The 25,335-nt window shown below is 40.1% G+C and overlaps 1 protein-coding gene across 2 annotated transcripts in view; it reads left to right on the forward strand.

Annotated features, from left to right (window-relative positions):
* Positions 1-25,335, forward strand: part of nhsl2 (NHS-like 2) — a 105,705-nt gene that overhangs the window by 16,048 nt on the left and 64,322 nt on the right. Inside the window, exon 1 of one of the 2 annotated variants that reach the window (XM_061960887.1) lies at positions 10,883-12,675. The exons of the other annotated variant lie outside the window; for it this stretch is intronic. Within the exon in view, the coding sequence (XP_061816871.1) occupies positions 12,597-12,675 (79 nt within the window). The 5' untranslated portion in view covers positions 10,883-12,596. Of the gene's footprint in view, positions 1-10,882; positions 12,676-25,335 lie in introns of those variants that run through there. 2 annotated transcript variants of the gene reach the window in all.

A 25,335-nucleotide genomic window follows, 5' to 3' on the forward strand; every position in this document is an offset into this window, starting at 1 on the left:
ATGGCCAAAGGTATAGATGTGTGTGTCCAAATTGAAGGAAACGACAGGCTGTCTTTTTCTAATGGATTTATTACAATCTTTGCAAGCTGGGTTACGTTTGCTGTGGTCTGGAACAACATGGCACACAAAACAACTATCAGAAATGCAGGCAATATTACATACAGATAATGTGTCATGAGACATGCAAATATAAAGTAAATACACAGAGGACATAAGTAAAGGATATTAAATGAGCTCAAATATACCTACAAACAAGGCATAATGATGCAATATGTACATACAGTTAAGCTTAAATAGCATTGATTAGCTTGCAGTCATGCACTGACTAAATATGCCTGATTAGCACTCAACAAGTCAATAACATCAACAAAGCTCACCTTTGTGCATTCACGCACAGTATAAAAAGTTTGGTGGACAAAATGAGGCAAAGAAGGAGTGGCATAAAACACGTCTTTCTGTGGCAGCGTAGACGAAAGTTGTACATGTAAACAAACTAGGGTGAGTTCAAGGACCGCCGAAAATAGTAGGACAGTGAAGTATGTTTAATATAAACAGTGGGATTTTCATCTTTGTCCTCCTACAGAAACCATATTAAAACAAAAAATATATTTTTTCCATCTTCTTTTTACATTTTCATGCATTTTTGACAAAGCTCCAGGGAGCCACTAGAGCGGCACTAAAGAGCCGCGTACGGCTCTAGAGCCACAGGTTGATGACCCCCGCCCTAGTTGTATTTTGTTGCAGACTATCGGTGACACATGTCGCCACGCAAAATATAAGACAATGCAACATTAGATTATCTGTCCAGAAGGAAAACAGACCACTTGCGCGTCCAAAGTTTGTCCAAAACTTGCCCGCAATGCCCTCCATCTTGATTACGCCGGACAAATACCGGATTTTTCGGACTATAAGTCGCAGTTTTTTTCATAGTTTGGCCGGGCTCTAGTGCGACTTATATAGGTTTTTTTCCTTCTTTATTATGCATTTTCGGCAGGTGCGACTTGTACTCCGAAAAATACGGTAATTATTCGAGTTTTGGCTCTTCTTTAGTTTTTTTAAACATACAGCATATTTATTTTCTTCTTCTGATCTAATTGTTTTGTTTTTTTCAGCAGTATATGCTGTAACAGGAAGTGCAGGTATTACCATCTTTCCAGGTGGGTGTTGGGCAGCCATGCTTTACTAAAAACAAGTTTGCACCGTGCACGCGCTTCACAATAAAGCGTGTCCCCCTATGAGGAGGCTACTTCGTGAGCTCTGCTCACCCCTCCTTTCTCTTTCTCTTGTCTTCCAGGGTTTTATTTACTAAAATAATTAATTATAAGGCACAGACAGCACGCAGACATACGATTTTTTTCAGAAACGATTACTGTTACAATATACTGTATGATGCTAATATATATATTTTTTAAACTTAGGAACCCCAGCTTTATATAGAAAATAGTTTAAGGGCAATATCTGCAGGGGAAAATTAATGCTGCAGCTATGACTCCAGCAGGGGGTGCTGTGTCACAAGTCAATTCACTCAACATTTTTGAGCAGGAAGATGCTTTGAGAAGATGATGAATAAAGGTGGTCTTTGATTTACGTCATTCCATATTTACGATGCACTCCCATAAATGATTAATACTGTACACAATTTTATTATTTTTTTAAAATAGTATTTGCATACATTTTCTGATTGAACTGACATGGAGACTATTTAGATTTTACTACTGCATGGTGTTTAAATGCTGAATGTGTTACGGTGATGCATGCTGGCTGGTGGGGTGACACCAGGATGCAGAGACGGGAGGCGGCGTGCAAGTAGAAAGTCCTTTTATTAGCACCAGCGTGGCCACAGCAGGAAACCAATTGTGAGACAAAATACAAGGCAAACGCAACAGCGCATGCGAAGATTATGCAGAAATCATTCAATAATGCGTAAAAACAAGCATCATCCAAAAGGAACACAATGATACAAAACACAGAAAAAACCCAAAAAAAACAGAGGTCCAAACTGTCAAGTGGGATCATGATAGGATGACTGCTGAATCCGGCGTTAAAATAAATGTTTGGTGTTATTGTAATTATTATTGTAATTTTGTACTGTAATTTCTTGTTTTGAAATTATGATTGTAAATTATATTTGCGGAGCTCCCTTTGGGTTGTGGTCCAGCTGACGTATATCTTCAAAGCTTTATACAATTTTAAATAAATGGTGTATGACTTATGGACAATTAGTTGTTTTGCTTAATGGCATATTTTTTTCTATTGCTCACAGTCCTCAAAAAGTACCAGATTGTGCAATGAGACATTTTCAAATCATGGCGTCAAATGTCAGAAAATTAACAGCAAACACTCAGCAAGGGTGCAAGTGTTGACTAATTTTCACCCGTGTGTGTACAGTGGTTCAGGAGTAGAAGATTTATACTATTTGGAAAGACTAATTTCCCTCCACATTCATGTTATCCTACCTGTGGGGTTTTGCAATGATGAACAAGCAACACACAGCTATAACCTGTAAAACCATTTCTGCAATACAGAATTAACATCAACTATTTTAGCATGCTGACGATGTGCTCTGCGGGGAGGTGGAGGACCACCACAACACCGCAGCGCATTCATACATTTGGTATGATCCATTCGCAAGAAAATGCATATTGCAAGACGTTTTTTCATGTAGGAAAGTTAAAGTTAAAGTACCAACGATAGTCACACACACACTAGGTGTGGTGAAATGATCCTCTGCATTTGACCCATCCCCTTGTTCACCCCCAGGGAGGTGAGGGGAACAGTGAGCAGCAGCGGTGGCCTGCTCTGGAATCATTTGGTGTTTTAACCCCCAATTCCAACCCTTGATGCTGAGTGCCAAGCAGGCAGGCAATGGGTCCCATTTTTATAGTCTTTGGTATGACTCGGCCGGGGTTTGAACTCACAACCTTCCAGTCTCAGGGCGGACACTCTAACCACAAGGCCTAATTGAAAACACGAACGCCAAAATGTTTGTTTTATTCAGACCCTTAAATCAGCCAGCTGGTATAAACTTATGAAATTACATTGCTGAATATATGATATGTCTAATATTTTTATTTTTGACAGTCCATATAGGTTAATGCACATATGTAGCATTAACAGCCATTTCTGCGCAACAGTTAGTGTGCACGTCCTTTTTAGACGTACTAAAAAAAGACGCAAAACAACGTCCGAAGAACACTTTCATTTTTGATAAATCACACAGCGCGTGCTAAATAGTTGAAATTTGCATTTTTTTTTCTTCCTCCCAGTATTCTGGGCGTTCTGATGATCAGCATATATTCTTCTTATTCAAAAAGACAGACATGCTTAATGGATTGCACTTCTTATCTCGCGCACTTAAGCGATGCCTCTGCGCACGAGTTCAGTCGATCAGCTTTGCGTGTGCTATCAAGTTTGCACATGTTTTAATACAAGCAAACCTTTAGTACAGTAGATGTTTTTCACATGCATTTATATGCTCCTCATCATCTCTAATCGCCACTAGGTAGCAGCAGAGCTCAGTTATTGGTTCCTGAAGTTCTTCTTCTCTGCACAATCGTGCCACTACTCTTTTCATTACTCCCTGCATGCCTGTGTGGGATATCTTCTTCCATTTTCCGTGCAAAATCCCAAATTATTTGCACTTCTGAGGATCCATCGCAGCAATGAAACCACAGCGGCCACCCTAAACGCCCCCCTTTGCACTGAATTATATATGTTGATATCTTTCCAATTGTCAGTGAAATTACATCGTAGAGAGTGAGGAGTGAACTGGAGCAGGAGAGACCACCTCCTCCTTCCCACCATCAGACCCTCCCTCAAAAGTCTGCTTCTAATTATCCAGCGTGCAGAAGAAAAATAGAGCCATCACTCTAAGACCTCCCTCCCACCCTCACTTCTCCCACTTTTTCCTCCATTTGCCTTCTGCTGGAGGGAGGGAGAGAGAGACGGTGCATTCACTGTCCCTTTGTATTTAGCAGTGTCTGCTGGATGTGCAGCACCCTGGTATCTGTGTGTGTGTTTGGATTCATGCATCCATTTGTAGACTGAAGCTCTGGAAGAGTTTGCAACAATTAGTATGATAATGTGTCTGCAGTACTTTACAACAGTTGTGGGCGGGGTTAAATGATGCACAGCTGGCCTTAGTCTGCAGCTTGTGGTTCTCTAAAGGCCCATGGACATGATGTCATCATTGTGTTTGCTGCTTTATTTGTCCATTATTCGCTCCATGCATGCTTCTCGGGTGCATTTCACACATTTACATTGGAAGGTCAGCTTCATGCTTGTGCAGCTGTCATGTTTCTGATTCAATGTTTTAGTCCCAAATAAGGAATTTTAGTCCCAGTCCTCGCCGTGTGACCGTGTCCGCTGGTTTTCAGCTCCTACGGGGATTAAACGATTCTCTGCAAACGAGGAATGTGTGAGCGTTTGTCCTCGGGAAAGGATTCTGCTTTATAGCGAGAGTCTTATATAATATGTAAATCCAGAATAAGACTTGAGGCCCACAGTGACTAAATCTGGAATATTGATGCACATTAATCTCAGAAAAACCCTAAAAACTTTCTCACTTGATTTAAAATCAGGTCTTTGTGCATGATTGGACCCTGAAGCCTTGCTTATCGACGTCTCAGCAGTGGGTCACTCTATGCTTTCTGGGGGAATCCAACCTGAGACTTGAATATTCTCTGTGAAAATAAGTAATTGCTTCGTTTTGTTTTTTTTAATTTATATTTTTATTAATTAGGGATGTCTGATAATGGCTTTTTGCCGATATCCGATATTCCGATATTGTCCAACTCTTTAATTACCGATACTGATATCAACCGATACCAATATCAACCGATACTGATATATACAGTCGTGGAATTAACACATTATTATGCCTAATTTGGACAACCAGGTATGGTGAAGATAAGGTCCTTTAAAAAAAAATTAAAAAATAAGATAAATAAATTCTAAACATTTTCTTGAATAAAAAAGAAAGTAAAACAATATAAAAACAGGTACATAGAAACTAGTAATTAATAAATATGAGTCAAATTAACTGCTAAAGGTTAGTACCAGCAGCACACACAATCATGTGTGCTTACGGACTGTATCCCTGCAGACTGTATTGATATATATTGATATATAATGTAGGAACCAGAATATTAATAACAGAAAGAAACAACCCTTTTGTGTGAATGAGTGTAAATGGGGGAGGGAGGTTTTTTGGGTTGGTGCACTAAATGTAAGTGTATCTTGTGTTTTTTATGTTGATTTAATAAAAAAACTAAAAAAAAAAAACTGATACCGATAATAAAAAAACCCGATACCGATAATTTCGGATATTACATTTTAAAGCATTTATCGGGCAATATTATCGGACATCTCTAGTATTAATTATTTTCCAAAAATAACACCAGCAAAGACATATAACAGAGGAAAAACAAAACACACAAGACAAAGCAAATAAAACCAAACCAAACAAAACAAACCCCCCACTCACACACACATTCACACATCCATTGAGAGAAGCTTATATGAACAACAGAAAATCCAAAATGAAAATAAATTAAAATAATAATAACAAAAAATGAAAAAATAAAATGAGATAATAATAATTACAATAATTCATACAATAACCATCAGACCAAACCAGTCTATTGACTTTTGCAGTCAAGATATTTCATCACAGGGCTCCAGGAGTCCTCTCATTTTCTTTGAGTGGAGTGTCCGCTGTATCGCAGTTTCTCCATATGTATAACTGAAACAAGTTCATGCAGCCAATTTTGAAAGGATGGAGGAGTTGGTGTATTGCTTCTGTTTTTAAGGGGAAAATACACATTTTATTAACTCGTTTTAGTAAAACCATACTACATAGTATACACTTGGCATTGCAGGCTCTTGGAAGGAAGCCCTTCACTTTCCCGAGGCATTTTTCCTTGGCATTGAGGGGCAGAACCTGATGCAAATGAAATTAAAGCGCATAATAGAGCAGAACTAAAACCAAAAGCTTTGGCCTCAGCGCTACAATAGTACACATGCACATTCAAATGACATGTAACCCAGATAAAATAACTCTTTGATTGACAGTGTCTATTATTGTGCTTCTTGAGTCATAATATTCAAAACATCTCTCGGCAAGAACCTGTCTGACAAGTTCATACTTGCCAACCTTGAGACCTCCGATTTCGGGAGGTGGCCGTGGTCGGGGGTGGGGCGGGGGCGTGGTTAGGGGCGTGGTTAAGAGGGGAGGAGTATATTTACAGCTAGAATTCACCAAGTCAAGTATTTCATATATATATATATATATATATATATATATATATATATATATATATATATATATATATATATATATATATATAAATATATACATATATATATATATATATATATATATATATATATATATATATATATATATATATATATAAATATATACATATATAAATATATATATATATATATATATATATATATATATATACACATATATATATATGAAATACTTGACTTTCAGTGAATTCTAGCTATATATATATATATATATATATATATATATATTTTATTATATATATATGTATATATAAATAAAAGAAATACTTGAATTTCAGTGTTCATTTATTTACACATATACACACACATAACTCTCATCTACTCATTGTTGAGTTAAGGGTTGAATTGTCCATCCTTGTTCTATTCTCTGTCACTATTTTTCTAACCATGCTGAACACCCTCTCTGATGATGCATTGATGTGTGGCACACACAAAAGTGCTTTCATCAAATGCATTAGAGTCTGGAATCTTCCATCTCTCCCTAGCATGGCCCAAAACCGGTCAATCTTTGCTTCCTGAGGAAGATCTTCAGTGCCAAGCACTTGGTAGTCCACTACTTCTTCCCGGAGGCTATCCAGGTCCAATCGCAGCTGCGGCTTGTAACTTACAAGCTGTTATGAGAGTAGCGTATGTGTGTGTGTGGCCCTTTAATAGGTGAGCATGTGAGGTGAGTGACGTCAGTGAGTGTGTGGGCGAGAGAAGAGAGGGAGCGGTACCGTGAGTGCGGGCGGGGACTAGTTTGTTTTGTGTTGGATTGGCTGTGTGCAAGCAATCAATAAAGCAAGATTTGCAACTAATCGCCGGACTCAGGCAGGAAAGGTGTAACAAAGCGTATTTCTTCATCTTACTCGTCGTCGGCGTCGCCATGGCTGTATCTTCCTCGTTCTTCTGCTTCGTCTCCTTGTTGTGTGCGCAGTTGTGCACTGCACTCTCTAAAAGCCGTATATGTTATTGATGTTATAGATGGCAGTATTGTCCTGTTTAAGAGTGTCACAACATTGCTGTTTACGGCAGACGAACTGCTTTACGGTAGACAAAAACATGACTGCTGTTGTTGTGTGTTGTTACCGTGCTGGGAGGACGTTAATGAAACTGCCTAACAATAAACTCACATAAGAAACCAAGAACTCGCCCTCTATCATTCTACAGTTATAATGTGTTTGGGCAGGCACGCTGTTTATATTGTGGGAAAGCGGACTCAGGTCAGCATGGAGCTGGAGGGGGCGTGGCCTCCAGCTCCGCCTGAATTTCGGGAGATTTTCGGGAGAAAATTTGTCCCGCGAGGTTTTCGGGAGAGGTGCTGAATTTCGGGAGTCTCCCGGAAAATCCGGGAGGGTTGGCAAGTATGCTGACAAGTCAATCAAAACTCAGCATCTCTTTCGTTGGTGCAGGTGTGCCGAAAACAGTGTTTCTTAACTATACGGCCGGGGCCCATTGTTTGGTCGTGAGCGTCTCCTAGAGGGCTGCAAAAAAAAGATGGTTTTCTCAGCCGTGTTTTGTATGGGTTGCATAGCGGTACTTAATCGTAATACACTTTTCCGCCACTTGTAGCAGTAATGACAAAATCAAAACAAACGAGCAAAATAGTAAATATTACATGGTATTATGAATGTGCCTCTTACTACATTACATACTGTATATACTTACAGCGTGCATATAAAAGCTTGATGGAGGATGACTTTTGCTAGCGAGTTAGAATGCATTAAAAAAAAGAAAAATATATGTGTTCTTGTCTTACATAAAGACTGTGAATGATAGACAGGATCCCAAAAAAAAATACAGATCCACTTTAAATATTATCTCAGTGTTTTTCAACCACTGTGCCGCAGCACACTAGTGTACCGTGAGATATTGTTTGGTGTGTAATTTCACCTAATTGGGTTAAAAATATTCTTTGCAAACCAGTAATTTTTTCATTTTCCTGAGGAAACTCTCCTGAAGGAATCTATAAAGTACTATCTATCTATCTATCTATCTATCTATCTATCTATCTATCTATCTATCTATCTATCTATCTATCTATCTATCTATCTATCTAATTATAATCCGCAAATGTGCCGTTGTTGAGTGTCTGTGCTGTCTAGAGCTCAGCAGAGTAACCGTGTAATACTCTTCCATATCAGTAGGTGGCAGCAGGTAGCTAACTGCTTTGTCGCGATCACAATATGCAGACGACAGCGGGAGGCAGCGTGCAGGTAAAAAGGTATCTAACGCTTAAACAAAAAATAAACAAAAAGCGAGTGACGCTAAGAAAAGGCATTGAAGCTTAGGGATGGCTATGCAGAACAAAACTAAAACTGAACTGGCTAAAAAGTAAACAAAAAGTGAATGCTGGACGACAGCAAAGACTTACAGTGTGCGGAGCAGCAGACAACGTGTAGAGCAGCAGACAACGTGTAGAGCAGCAGACGTCGTCCACAAAATACATCCGTACATGACATGACAATCAACAATAAAATAGGAGCGCAAGACAAGAACTAAAACACTACACACATGAAAAAATTCAAAATAAGTCACGGCGTGATGTGACAGTACACCTACTTTGAGACAAGAGCTATAGTGATGCATGTTGGTTACGGTTTGAATTCATATCCAACAATTGCGAGACCATTTTCAAGCGTTGACCAGTCCGCAGCTACAAAAAGGTTGGGGACCACTGATGTAGAGTACAGTCGTTCAGCATTCTCTAGCACACATATTTGCAGATTTCTTTTTGATGCTTTGAATAGGGCTCGAAAGGGCACGTGGTTTCGCAATGCATTGTGGGCGCCAGGGAGACATTTTTGCTGGACGTAGGCGTTGTTTACATGGTTGTACTTAATTGTAATACACTTTTCCACCACTTGTTGCAGTCATGACAAAATCAAACAAACAGAAGAAGTCTGGAGCTAGAAAACTTTCTTAAGCGCAAAAATTATGACCAAAGTGGTGAAGCTGTATTTTTTGCACTTAAATCTTTTTGACAGTTTAGTAAAAAAAATATTCATTTTTATTCTTTATTAATAATTTAGTTAGAATGTATTTATTTTAGCAATGCGTAATTATATGTATTTTTTTCCCATCAGTTTTTAAGAGTCTATTCAGTATATTTGATTAGTATTTATGTCTGTAATCAGCCCGACCTAAGCCTTGATAATAATCTTTGTGATTACCACATGCTGTGACGATCGGGTCGCATGGTGATGTGGAGGTCGTTCTCCCAAGATGCAGACGGAACACTCGAAGCGTACAGGTAGGAAACTATTGGTATAATCACGCAGGAACAAACAAAAGCGTGCCAATAGGACGGGAGGCAAAGCTAAGGAGGCTAGCGCGGGAGCTAGCATACAAAGACGAATCCAAACTATAGCCGTCGTTAGCTGTAGCTTGCAGCTAACTAGGAAGCCAAACAGTGTGTGGCGAGCAACGTAAATGAATAGCACTCTGATTAGGGCCCGGCAGCAGGTGAGCATCCCGGACACCAATCAGAGGCAGCTGAAACCAATCAGCACCCATGGTAACAAAAACACAAACCCAGGCGTGCAGAAAACAGAACTGAGATAGTCAAAACCAACAGACGAAAACATAATCCGGGCAATGGATCATAACTAGAGATGTCCGATAATATTGGCCGATAAATGCTTTAAAGGGGAACATTATCACAATTTCAGAATGGTTAAAACCATTAAAAATCAGTTCCCAGTGGCTTATTATATTTTTCGAAGTTTTTTTCAAAATTTTACTCATCACGCAATATCCCTAAAAAAAGCTTCAAAGTGCCTGATTTTAACCATCGTTATAAACACCCGTCCATTTTCCTGTGACATCACATAGTGAAGCCAACACAAACAAACATGGCGGAAAGAACAGCAAGTTATAGCGACATTAGCTCGGATTCAGACTCGGATTTCAGCGGCTTAAGCGATTCAACAGATTACGAATGTATTGAAACGGATGGTTGTCGTGTGGAGGCAGGTAGCGAAAACGAAATTGAAGAAGAAACTGAAGCTATTGAGCCATATCGGTTTGAACCGTATGCAAGCGAAACCGATGAAAACGACACGACAGCCAGCGACACGGGAGAAAGCGAGGACGAATTTGGCGATCACCTTCTAACCAACGATTGGTATGTGTTTGTTTGGCATTAAAGGAAACTAACAACTATGAACTAGGTTTACAGCATATGAAATACATTTGGCAACAACATGCACTTTGAGAGTGCAGACAGCCCAGTTTTCATCAATTAATATATTCTGTAGACATACCCTCATGTCAGCAGGCCAGGGAAGCTAGGGTCGATATTCTTCTCTTGATCATCTTCGGGACGGTGTGAGCCAAGACATCCAGGGGGTTTAGCTCGTTCGTCTGCGGGAACAAACTGCCGCCATTGCTTGCCGTGCTACCGAGGTCCTTTGTCCCTGAATTGCTCACACACTCCGGCAGATTCAACGGGGGTCTGGCGGCAGATTTCTTTGACTTTATCGTTGGAAATGCATCTGCTTTGAGTGTCGCAGGATATCCACACATTCTTGCCATCTCTGTTGTAGCATAGCTTTTGTCGGTAAAGTGTGCGGAACAAACGTCCAATTTCTTGCCACTTACGCATCTTTGGGCCACTGGTGCAACTTGCCCTGTTCGTGTTGTTACAACCTCCGACAACACACCGACGAGGCATGATGTCTCCAAGGTACGGAAAACAGTCGAAAAAACGGAAAATAACAGAGCTGATTTGACTCGGTGTTTGAGAAAATGGCGGATTGCTTCCCGATGTGACGTCACGTTGTGACGTCATCGCTCTGAGAGCGAATATTAGAAAGGCGTTTAATTCGCCAAAATTCACCCATTTAGAGTTCGGAAATCGGTTAAAAAAATATATGGTCTTTTTTCTGCAACATGAAGGTATATATTGACGCTTACATAGGTCTGGTGATAATGTTCCCCTTTAAAATGTAAGATCGGAAATTATCGGTATCGGTTTCAAAAAGTAAAAGTAATGACTTTTCAATACGCCGCTGTACGGAGCGGTACATATCCGGTAAAACACGGACGTAGGGCATACTTGCCAACCCTCCAGATTTTCCCGGGAGCCTCACGAATTTCAGTGCCCCTCCCGAAAATCTCCCGGAGCAACCATCCACCCGAATTTCTCCCGATTTCCACCCGGACAACAATATTGGGGGCGTGCCTTAAAGGCACTGCCTTTAGCGTCCGCTTTTCCTCCATACTAACAGCGTGCCGGCCCAGTCACATAATATATGCGGCTTTTACACACACTTAAGGGAATGTAATGCATACTTGATCAACAGCCATACAGGTCACACTGAGGGTGGCCGTATAAACAACTTTAAACACTGTTACAAATATGCGCCACACTGTGAACCCACACCAAACAAGAACGACAAACACATTTCGGGAGAACATCTGCACCGTACTACAACATAAACGCAACAGAACAAATACCCAGAACTCCTTGCAGCACGGACTCTTCCGGGACGCTACAATATACACCCGTGCTACCACCAAACCCCGCCCACCTCAATTAAGAGTTGGACAATATCGGATATCGGCAAAAAAGCCATTATCGGACATCTCTAATCATAACACATGCTTTCATATAATTTGACAATGTTGTAAACTGTTATATAATTACTGAATACGATTAAAATCAAGAGTAAGAGGAAAAGTTGGGCCCCGAGGTCAAAAGGGTTAAGAGCCCCTGGCCTAAAAGACCGCTGTCCACATACTTCAGTCCTTGTGACGTGTCCCTCCTCTGTTTTCCAGTCACATCGCAGCCATGCAGCCTCCCCTTGGAACCCCTCCTCTCCCCGTCTTATTTCTCGCTCTGCCTCCCTCCAGCGCGCTCACGCTTGCCGGCCTCCGATTGGCTGCGGCTTGCCTGGCTCTTTATGAATTGAGCTGCGGCGCTCGGATGTGACTGGCTGGTTGCTAATCAACACAATGAGCTATCTCTTCCTCTCGCTTTCTCTCACACACACACACACACACACACACACACGCCAACTGACACGCTAACATGTGATTAGCCCACAGCTCACGTAAGCAAGGTGCAGTGATGCTCTCTCTCTCTCTCTCTCTCTCTCTCTCTCTCTCTCTCTCTCTCTCGCTCGCTCGATGTCTCTCTGTCTCCCTCACACACACACAGCATCACACTGGGGGGATGCAGGCGCCTCGGGGTGATGCTGTGACGCCTCCTTGCCTCACTCACACACGCGCCTCTGTCTTTTCGTCTTTCCCTGCCCGCGTTGCCTCGTGTGTGTCTGTGGAATGCCACTGCTGTGATGTTTTGGGACAGGAAGAATAGTATGGGCAATTCCCAAAGGCGGCCCAAAGGGAGACACAGACCCAAATCGGCAACAGGTACTTTTGCGTCTATCTACGCTACATCTACATGTGCATATGTAGATTTATACAGCCGGCCATCGTTCAGCGTGTCCAACTTTTACTCATCTGCTTTGCCATAGTAACACGGTCCATCTCCCCCCCGCATGAAGTGGGTCAGTCGGTCTTGGTGGAACATGCATGTGCGTGCATGCACATTGTGTGTCTGTGTGATTTATCGGCTGCCGTGGGCTCGTCCTACATGCAGCGGGCTTTTTCCACACGACGTACACGCGAGTTTGGCCCGAGTGAAGCAAGCGGGATGCGGGAGGTGAAGGGCCTCGTAAATCTGCACAAAAAAAGATGAGGAAGGGCTGGACTGTGAGGAGGAAGAAGAGCAAGGAGGATGTGGCGTTGAAAAGCCATAGCATAATCAGCAAAAAGGCACCTTTGACCTTGACTTAAACAGCACCTGAATGGCGTGTCTGTGGCGATACGTGAGAGCCGCCCGGCCAAATGCTTGAAAAGGTTGCAAGCAGTGGTACATGTGCAGCCACATTACGCAATAGGTCACGTTAGCGGGCCGACTCCGCAAAGGCTTTTAATTTGAAATATGTCTACGTTCACCTGCAGACGCTGACGGGCTGGAGAGAGCAGGCTCATATATACTCTTGCTGACAGATGATGTCATTTTGGGTGCTGCAGGCGTGCAGCAAGGGCCCAACCAAAAAAAAAAAAAAAAAAGCCAGCAAGGAAACTGAGACAGTGGCGTATCCAGACTTTTATTTTAGGGGTGGCACCTAGTTCTGCTGGGGTGGCACCCCCAAAAGCAACTGTACCACCACCAAGTATGGGGTGAATCTTCTTGTAAGTCAACTGCTGACATTAAACAGTATTGCAAAGCATTGAGCTATTACAGTAAGTCAGACAACTTGTAACAGTAAATACTAATACAGTATGTCAAATGTCCTCTTTATCCATTCTTTAATGAAGTAAAATTGTAACATTCATAAACCTTTATTTAAATTTAAACCGATCAGTTCCTCATTCAAATCCACTCTTCACATTGCTGGCAATGAAATCATTTAAAATATTACACAGTGGGCCTTTAATCAATCAAACTTTATTGCAGACGTCCAAGTAGACATACAATCACATACAGTACATAAAACAAACAAAATACAGTATAAAAGGCATTATCACACAAAATTAAAAACAGTGCTTGTGCATGTTTAGTAAAAGGCAATTAGTAAATAAATAAAAGCAGCAATAAAAAAAAAAATAGTAAAAGGCAATTAGTAAATAAATAAAAGCAGCAATAAAAAAAAAAAAAAAAAATATATATATATATATATATATATATATACTTTAAAATGCGTGTACACAATCTATAAAAGGCACAGATACCAGTGTTTCCATATATACGATTGGTACCTAACAGAACTACACCTAGGATTGGTTATCTGTATAATATAATCTGTATAACTTTAAGAGTATTTGCACAACAAATACATTATCTGGACTAAGTACAACGAGAATCATGGTTGGAGTTTTTGAGTTTGAGTTTGTGTTTATTTGGAACATGCATGCATACAACATGATACATCACAATTTACAGTTTCTATTCAACATGTTCGAAAAGGAGTAGGAAGAAGCAGAGTTTATTTAATCCCACCCCATATCCTCTACATAGCAGTTGCTTAAACATTTGTTCACTTCCTGTTCTAAATGTATTCACAATATACTCCATAAGTAATAACAATAAAAATAAATACATAATTAGTGAAGTAAGTTATATTTCATATGGTGAGATAAGTAAGATTATCTAGAACATGAATGGATGGATTAAATACATTCTGAATGTTTATCATGGTTCTTCTTCTTTGTACTTTGTAAACACTTTAAGTTTGTAGAGTTTCTTGAAGTGGATCATATTAGTACATTGTTTGATTTCTTTGCTTAATCCATTCCATAATTTAATTCCACATACTGATATACTGAAGGTTTTAAGTGTTGTACGTGCGTGCAAATGTTTTAAATGAAAATTTTCTCTAAGGTTATATTTCTCCTCTTTTGTTGAGAAGAATTGTTGTACATTTTTGGGTAGCAGATTATAGTTTGCTGTGTGCATAATTTTAGCTGTTTGCAAATTCACTATGTCGTGGAATTTCAGTATTTTCGATTGAATAAATAAAGGGTTTGAATGTTCTCTATATCCAACATTATGTATTATTCTAATTGATCTTTTTTGCAACACAGTTTATGAATGAAGTGTACTTTTGTAGTTGTTTCCCCATATTTCTACACAAGAACTCAGATATGGTAACACTAGTGAGCAGTAGAGAATATGGAGTGATTTTTGGTCCAGAACATGTTTTGCTTTATTCATTATTGACGGTGGAATAACAAAAGATGGTGGGACTGAAATAACGTTCAAAACAGTTGAATGTGCCTTTTCTTGTGTCGGCAGGCAAACACTTTAAACACGCTTATATATAAAAAAAAAAAGAAATTGTAACTAAAATGACTTAGGTTTAGTGAAGGACTACGGACGTCTGGAACATGGCTGCTCGTCATCGGTAATCCATCCATCCATCCATGTTCAGAGGGTAAGTTGTGTGTTTTTGTATCCATCCATCCATCCATTTTCTACCGCTTATTCCCTTTGGGGTTGCGGGGGGCGCTGGAGCCTATCTCAGCTACAATCGGGCGGAAGGCGGTGTACACCCTGGACAAGTCGCCACCTCATCGCAGGGCCAACACAGATAGACAGACAACATTCACACTCACATCCACACACTAGGGCCAATTTAGTGTTGCCAATCAACTTATCCCCAGGTGCATGTCTTTGGAAGTGGGAGGAAGCCGGAGTACCCGGAGGGAACCCACGCAGTCACGGGGAGGACATGCAAACTCCACACAGAAAGATCCCGAGCCCGGGATTGAACCCAAGACTACTCAGGACCTTCGTATTGTGAGGCAGATGCACTAACCCCTCTTCCACCGTGAAGCCCTGTTTTTGTATCATAATGTATAATGTTTTAATGTTCTGTGTTGGTTTTTGACTAATTGGACCATGAATTGGAAAGGTTGTCCAAATTAGTAACTATATAGTGAGTCTGTGCAAGATTTTTTTGCTGTAATGTACATTGTCAGTAATAATCACTGTGGACTTCACCCATCAAACAAACCAAACTACAGTATCTTCTTACTCAAGTTTAAAAATTAAACCTGGGACAAACAGCAAGCTATAGTCTAGGGACCGCTGAATTAAGCAATTATTTGGTGTACCACTTAGGGTTGTACGGTATACCGGTATTAGTATAGTACAGTGATACTAATGACTCATATTCGGTACTATACCGTCTTTGAAATGTACCGGTACGCCAACCCCCGTCGTCACGTCGTGTCATTGCTGGTTTACGAGCAGACGAGCATGTTCGTCAGCGCACAATCACGGAGTACTTACAAGCAGACACAGAGTGTAGACAGAAAAGGGAGAACGGACGCATTTTGGCTTAAAAAGTGACGATAAAGTTGAAGTTATAACACTGAAACGCCCTCAGGAAGTGGTGCTCTAAGACATGGCTAGCTAGCTAGCGGCTAAAGTCCAGCCCCAGTCTGCAGTGTTTTAGCTACTTCTAAATCACTAATCCTCGCCTCCATGGCGACAAATAAAGTACGTTTCTTACAAGTATCATCCCTGCAGGACGAGGAATAGCTAAACATGCTTCACTACACACCGTAGCTCACCGGCGTCAAAATGTAAACAAACGCCATTGGTGAATCTACACCTGACATCCACTGTAATGATACCAAGTACAATAGCGTATCTAGTCGATACTACTATGATTACGTCCATATTTTTTGGCATCACAACATCTTCTTTCGTTTTTTTAAAATGTATATTATGTTTATAAACTCAGGAAATTTTGTCCCTGGACACATGAGGACTTTGAATATGACCAATGTATGATCCTGTAGCGACTTGGTATCGGATTGATACCCAAATTTGTGGTATCCAAAATTAATGTAAAGCATCCAAACAACAAAAGAATAAGTGATTATTACATTTTAACAGAAGTGTAGCTAGAAAATGTTAAAAGAGAAAGTAAGCAAATATTAACAGTAAATGAACAAGTAGATTAAAGGGGAACATTATCACCAGACCTATGTAAGCGTCAATATATACCTTGATGTTGCAGAAAAAAGACCATATATTTTTTTAACCGATTTCCGAACTCTAAAGGGGTGAATTTTGGCGAATTAAACGCCTTTCTAATATTCGCTCTCGGAGCGATGACGTCACAACGTGGCGTCACATCGGGAAGCAATCCGCCATTTTCTCAAACACCGAGTCAAATCAGCTCTGTTATTTTCCGTTTTTTCGACTGTTTTCCGTACCTTGGAGACATCATGCCTCGTCGGTGTGTTGTCGGAGGGTGTAACAACACGAACAGGGACGGATTCAAGTTGCACCAGTGGCCCAAAGATGCGAAAGTGGCAAGAAATTGGACGTTTGTTCCGTACACTTTATTGACGAAAGCTATGCTACGACAGAGATGGCAAGAATGTGTGGATATCCTGCGACACTCAAAGCAGATGCATTTCCAACGATAAAGTCAAAGAAATCTGCCGCCAGACCCCCGTTGAATCTGCCGGAGTGTGTGAGCAATTCAGGGACAAAGGACCTCGGTAGCACGGCAAGCAATGGCGGCAGTTTGTTCCCGCAGACGAGCGAGCTAAACCCCCTATCGACCCTAGCTTCCCTGGCCTGCTGACATCAACTCCAAAACTGGACAGATCAGCTTTCAGGAAAAGAGCGCGGATGAGGGTATGTCTACAGAATATATTAATTGATTATTGGGCTGTCTGCACTCTCAAAGTGCATATTGTTGCCAAATGTATTTCATATGCTGTAAAACTAGTTCATAGTTGTTAATTTCCTTTAATGCCAAACAAACACATATCAATCGTTGGTTAGAAGGCGATCGCCGAATTCATCCTCGCTTTCTCTCGTGTCGCTGGCTGCCGTGTCGTTTTCGTCGGTTTTGCTTGCATACGGTTCAAACCGATATGGCTCAATGGCTTCAGTTTCTTCTTCAATTTCGTTTTCGCTACCTGCCTCCACACTACAACCATCCGTTTCAATACATTCGTAATCTGTTGAATCACTTAAGCCGCTGAAATCCGAGTTTGAATCCGAGCTAATGTCGCTATAGCTTGCTGTTCTTTCCGCCATGTTTGTGTGTGTTGGCTTCACTATGTGACGTCACAGGAAAAATGAAAAATATAATAAGCCACTGGGAACTGATTTTTAATGGTTTTAACAATTCTGAAATTGTGATAATGTTCCCCTTTAATAATTCATTTTCTACCACTTGTCCTTAATAATTTAGACAAAATAATAGAATGATAAATGACACAATATGTTACTGCATATGTCAGCAGCTAAATTAGGAGCCTTTGTTTGCTTAATATTAATAAAAGACAAGTTTTCTTGTACAGTATGTTCAGTATTTTATTTAAGGACAACCTTGCAATAAGAAACATATGTTTAATGCACCGTAAGATATTTTGTTAAAATAAAGCCAATAATGCAATTTTTTGCTGTCCACTTTATTTCGAAAAGTACCGAAAAGTAACGGAATAATTTTGGTACCAGTACCAAAAATATTGGTATCGGGACAACACTTGTGCCACTAGAGCCCGAGTTGTACGCGTACCCATCCATCCCATCCATTTTCTACCGCTTATCCCTTTTGGGGTCGCAGGGGGTGCTGGAGCCTATCTCAGCTGCATTCGGGCGGAAGGCGGTGTACACCCTGGCCAAGTGGCCACGCGTACCACAGTTTGAAAAACACTGTTTCAAATCATTCTGCCTCTGAGTGGTGTGGCACTTGGGGTGGCCTATCAGATTCTAGGGGTGGCACGTGCCAACCCAGGCCACCTCCTAGACACGCCACTGAGCAGGAAGTACAGGAAGAGCGGGGAACACAGGGTATAGAACAAAGAGACACAAAAGAAAAGCTACAGAAAAGATAAAAAAGTTTTATAGCATAGAGGAAAGGCGGCTCCGGCGGCTGTTGTCAAGGCAACCGTACAGGTGTTGAAGCAGGTCAATTGGATGCATCGGCCCTACTGGCGGATAACAAGCGTGTTTGTGTGTCAGCTCATTTGTAAACAAGCCGTGTGTGTGTGTGTGCCACATACTGATCTGACTTCCATGTTACTATTCTATTTGTCAATACATAAAGTTGGCTTTTTTTCGATTCATTGCTCTTTGCTACCACTAGGGGGTATGTGTGCACGATTCATGCTTATAATATTAGAGGAGGGAGATAAGGCAATTTAAATTTTGATCTCCGATACAGATAGTGGTATTTTTTTCTTGGACAAGGTCATTAAATTAATTTGTAATTTCGCCGTCATTTTTTTTACATTGTGATTAAAGTATTACAATTATTTCCTTTTGTTACACACAATTGTTTGAGCAAAATAATTAAACGAAAGCAAAAACAAAAACATTTATATCCCCTGCACAAGTCCTCCACTGCCCAGTGATTTATTATTTACAAAAACATAACAACAGTAAAAGTATTTGAAAAACAAAACCAAAAACACACAGATATTTGTGGAAATAAGCATAGAAAAAATGTCTAGAAAGAAAAATATATATCTCATCAACTATAGTATTGATCTGATACAGGTGCTATTGATGCTTAGATAAATATACATGCCTCTTGCATTTATTACCATATTGACAAATCAAAGATAGTATTTTTTACCCTGAAAACTGTCTTATAATTGGGAGCTGGGATAGGTTCCAGCACCCCCACGACCCCAAGAGGGACAAGCGGTAGGAAATGAATTGATTTACGTGGACCCCGACTTAAACATGTTGAAAAACGTATTCGGGTGTTACCATTTAGTGGTCAATTGTACGGAATATGTACTGTACTGTGCAATCTACTATTAAAAGTCTCAATCAATCAATGGATGGATGGACGGAGAGGTGCATGTGTGTGTGTTTGTGTGTGCAGGCATGTGTGTGTGACTGTTCTGTGGACACACAGAGCTTTGTCCACATACTTTGCGATTTATATTGCAGTGTCCTGTGATAATATATATTACAATATATTATTTGGTATGTTAATGATCATAGCTTAATTTCAAAACGGGTTACATCAGCAGCCAAATTAGGAGCTTTTGTAACCCGTTTTGAAATTAAGCTATGATCATTGACATACCAAATAATATATTGTAATATATATTATCACAGGACATATATTATGTAATTTCCAGTTGTATTATTTTGTATTATTAATCCATGTAGTAATGTACTGTTAATAGCTGGTTACTTTATGTTGTAACATTGTTCTATACACTTCTGTTAAAATGTAATAAGTACTTATTCTTCTGTTGTTTCGATACGTTTCATTGGTTTTAGGCAATATTACAAATTTGGGTATTTACCCAATACCAAGTAATTGCAGAGGCAGTATTGGTCATATCAATACTGATACTGATACTTAAAATGTTCAAGATCATTGAATGATTAAATTATTGACCACAATTCTAATCTGACAAAATTACAGGATGGCAGTGTAACAATATCAATTAAAAATATACCCCGCCTTCCGCCCGATTGTAGCTGAGATAGGCTCCAGCGCCCCCCGCGACCCCAAAGGGAATAAGCGGTAGAAAATGGATGGATGGATGGATAATAAAATGTATTCCTACTAATTGCACGTATTTATATCCTTTTGTTTTTGCCCTTAAAGTCCTTCTGTGTTGAGGGACTTTTTTCCTGAGTTTGTAAACAATAACAGAAATAATAAAATATTTTGAATATGAATTAAATAAAATGAAATTGATCATATGTATCGATCTAACTACTGTAGTATCGACCATATACTGATACGATACTTGGTATTGTTACTGTCAATATTTTTATCAATCTGCCTAATTTCTTTACATTCAAGAGCTCTAACTCAGAGGTTAACATCCTGTATCCTCCTACACTGCATGTATATATATATATATATATATATATATATATATATATATATATATATATATATATATATATATATATATATATATATATTTATTTTGACTCAGGGGCCACATTGTGAGAAAAAAAAAAAAGAAAAAAAAAAAAATATATATATACATATATGTATATATATATATATATATATATATATATATATATGTATATATACATACACACACACACACACACACACACACACACACACACACACACACACACACACACGCACACACACACACACACACACACACACACACACACACACATTTATGTGTATATATATATACTGTGTATATATATATACAGGGTCCCTTTTTTAGGAACAATAATACAAAAACTCACCATAATGTCTGATTGAATGCTAAAAACATAAAAAATGGAATGGAATCTCATTTTTTTTTACTGAATAAAACACACAGAATCTACAGGAAAAAAAGAATGTGAGATTTACAATATTAACTATAAACAATAAAACACTCAATGTTGACAACGTGAACGTCGCTCCTCTTTTACTTCTTGAACCATGTCCTCAATTGACATGTTTTACAATCAAAGGAAACGCAACAAAAATGCAACAAACACAGCGAGATTTGAACGCCGAGGGTAAAAAGAACACTTACAATGTGCCATTATATCACTTTTCTGCAGAGCTTTGTTGTAAAAATCTGTGTAAACAAACCACACCCGCCCACACCGCTTGGTGCCTCGTCTGGGCTGCTGTGACGTAGATTACCGCAATAACGCAAAAGCGCAGATTCCAACCATTGAAATATTTTGTATAGTTCAAGATTTACGGTCATTTGAAAACAGCACTACACATCATAAATGCGGCTACGGTTTCGATGTTAAAGGTCTAAAAAATATATTTGGGAATCCTACAGTGTGTAAGTGTAACCTGTTATCCGCTAGCAAGAATGTCCGCTTCTTGCAGGGACATAGCTAGAATGTGACATCATAATGCATTATCACGATATCTGTTTAACGAGGTATATAAAACTTTAACGTCTATATCGTGGACTCCTGCTTTTTACTTATAATTTCGTCATGCTTTTGGCGATAATTTTAATACTAATTTGTTTTTGGGTCTGTGTTGCGTTCGCGACTGAGCGCTTTGTGTAGCAAGACCCTTTAGAAGCTTTTTGAAGCTTTTTGTGAAATCTGAAAAATATCCATCCATCCATCCATCCATCTTCTTCCGCTTATCCGAGGTTGGGTCGCGGGGGCAGCAGCCTAAGCAGGGAAGCTCAGACTTTCCTCTCTCCAGCCACTTCGTCCAGCTCTTCCCGGGGGATCCCGAGGCGTTCCCAGGCCAGCCGGGTGACATAGTCTACCCAACGTGTCCTGGGTCTTCCCCGTGGCCTCCTACCGGTCGAACGTGCCCTAAACACCTCCCGAGGGAGGCGTTTGGTTGGCATCCTGACCAGATGCCCGAACCACCTCATCTGGCTCCTCTCGATGTGGAGGAGCAGCGGCTTTACTTTGAGCTCCTCCCGGATGGCAGAGCTTCTCACCCTATCTCTAAGGGAGAGCCCCGCCACCCGGCGGAGGAAACTCATTTCGGCCGCTTGTACCCGTGATCTTGTCCTTTCGGTCAAAACCCAAAGCTCATGACCATAGGTGAGGATGGGAACGTAGATCGACCGGTAAATTGAGAGCTTTGCCTTCCGGCTCAGCTCCTTCTTCACCACAACGGATCGATACAGCGTCCGCATTACTGAAGACGCCGCACCGAGCCGCCTGTCGATCTCACGAGCCACTCTTCCCTCACTCGTGAACAAGACTCCGAGGTACTTGAACTCCTCCACTTAGGGCAGGGTCTCTTTCCCAACCCGGAGATGGCACTCCACTTTTTTCCGGGTCTGAAAAATGGCAGATACAACAACAACCTAAGTATTCCATACAATAAAGTGTTGTGCAGCCTTACAGCGTTGATTGTCATGATCTGGCAGCTCTACTGCTGCTTATCTGCTTTTTGTTGCAGTGCCTGGATTCGGGGTCACACTTGATGCTCATTTCCTACTTAAGCTCTCCAGTCCCTTCACTCGGTGCTAGTAGATTCCCAATGAGTCACCCTTCCAGTCGTGTACATCTTCTCTGATTTGGCTCCACTCACGCTTCTTGTTCCCTGTGGCTCAGTCCCAGCGTTGCGGAGTAGTGTTAACTTTTACCTCTCCACACCTTTGTGCTATTTCTGTTTCGCACACCGAAAGTGTGCACCCTTAGTTATTTTTTCCTCATTCCTTTTTGATTGCTCTTTTTGTTATTATGCTTGTTTATTTGTTGCTCTACGTTGGGCTCCTACTCTGGCTCAGCTGATCGTGACATTGATGTTGGTTTTGATACTCAAGTTTTAGCTTTCAATTCCCACTGCTCTACCATTCTTGATGTGGCTGCTCCTTTAAAGCCTTGTAAAAATCCCTGCTGTTATTCCTGTTATTGGTCGCAAATGTCAGAGACCTTAAATTAGTTAGTTGGTTGAAAAATATTTTAATGTTAAGGTTGCCAGAGCCTCTTTCTTTCAGATCTTATCACATCCAATAAGAGAAATCCGAGAGTAATTTTTGATATCATAAACAACATTGCTGGTGCACGACCACCGGCTCCACCCATGTCTTCTGATAAGGACTGCAGTATTTTGTAAACAAAGTTGCCAGTGTCAAGGCCAATATTATACCGCCGTCCATCTTTTCCTTTCCTACTCTTTCCCCAACAACAGCCATTTTTTGATAATTTCTCAGCAGTTCCCTTGCAAGACTTGGCAGATCTTGTGCAATACGATGAAGATCTATTTTAGTCCATCAGACATCCTGGCCACAACTTTGTTAACAATTAGGGATGTCCGATAATGGCTTTTTTACCGATATCCGATATTCCGATATTGTCCAACTCTTAATTACCGATACCGATATCAACCGATACCGATATATACAGTCGTGGAATTAACACATTATTATGCCTAATTAATTTGGACAACCAGGTATGGTGAAGATGAGGTCCTTTTTAAAAAAATGAATTAAATAAGATAAATAAATTAAAAACATTTTCTTGAATAAAAAAGAAAGTAAAACAATATAAAAACAGTTACATAGAAACTAGTAATAAATGAAAATGAGTAAAATTAACTGTTAAAGGTTAGTACTATTAGTGGACCAGCAGCACACACAATCATGTGTGCTTACGGACTGTATCCCTTGCAGACTGTATTGATATATATTCACATATAATGTAGGAACCAGAATATTAATAACAGAAAGAAACAACCCTTTTGTGTGAATGAGTGTGAATGAGTGTATGTGGGGGAGGGAGGGTTTTTGGGTTGGTGCACTAATTGTAAGTGTATCGTGTGTTTTTTATGTTGATTTAATAAATAAATAAATAAATATTTTTAAAAAACGATACCGATAATTTAAAAAAAACAATACCGATAATTTCCGATATTACATTTTAAAGCATTTATCGGCAGATAATATCGGCAGGCCGATATTATCGGACATCTCTGTTAGCAATGTTTTTAGCACTATTAATCCATCCCTGCTCTGCATACATGTTTGCCCACTAATTCCCGTTTCAATCAGGCAGTTGTTAGGCCAAATCTCGACCCCTCTGTTCTTAGCAACTATCGGCCCATCTCCAAGCTGTCATTTGTGTCCAACATTTTAGAGGAAATTGTGGCTCACCAGTTAGTCTCTGCATTAAACGAACACAATATCCTTGATAGTCCGGTTATCGTCAGTTGCATTCTACAGAAACTCCTCTTCTCAGGGTCTCCAATGACATCATCATGGCCTCTAATGCTAGCAAATGTCGATACTGGTTCTGCTTTGAAACTGCTGATCAATCTCATCCTTGTAGACCGACTTTCATTCATTCAGGGTCCGTCTTCCAATAGTTTAAATTCTTAACCATAGGGCCCATTGCTGGCCCGCAGCGATACTCAGTTGTACTACACTATTCCACCACTTGTGACAGTATTGGCAATATCAAACAAGTCTGAAGCTAAAGTTTCTTAAGCGCAAAAAATATGACTAAAGCGGTGAAGCTGTATTCTGATTTGCACTTCAATTTTATTGACAGGTTATTTAAGCAATCATTATATATTATTAATTTAGTTTAATGTGTTTATTTTCGCATTTTGTCATCAGTTTTAATCATCTTTTTGAATAACACATGACATGGTTTGTCCTGTTAAACTGAATACGATAAAAATCTACAGTAAGATTACTAATTCAGTGTTCTCTGTAGTGGAAAAGTTGGGCCCCTTTGTTAAGAACCCCTCCTTGGAATTATATTTGGCGGGTAGATTTTTCTCTATGGTTGTTGGCACTCATAAATTAGAGTCTGTGGTGCCCCAGGGTTCAATTTTGGGGCCTATCCTTTTTACCTGGTTCATGCTTCTACTCAGCGATGTCATTGGGAATTTTAAAGGGATCTCCTATCATATGTATGCAAATGACCTTCAGTTATATTTTACATATAACCCTGATAGGACACGCGAAATGGCTACGCTAAATAACCACGGGAAACACTTTGTGAGCTTTCTCTTTGAGTTATAGTTAAGTTAAAGTTCCAATGATTGTGAAATTTGTCCTCTGCATTTGACCCATCCCCCTGTTCACCCCCTGGGAGGTGAGGGGAGCAGT

This window comes from Nerophis lumbriciformis, linkage group LG05 (genome assembly GCF_033978685.3).
Source record: "Nerophis lumbriciformis linkage group LG05, RoL_Nlum_v2.1, whole genome shotgun sequence".
Lineage (NCBI taxonomy): Eukaryota > Metazoa > Chordata > Actinopteri > Syngnathiformes > Syngnathidae > Nerophis > Nerophis lumbriciformis.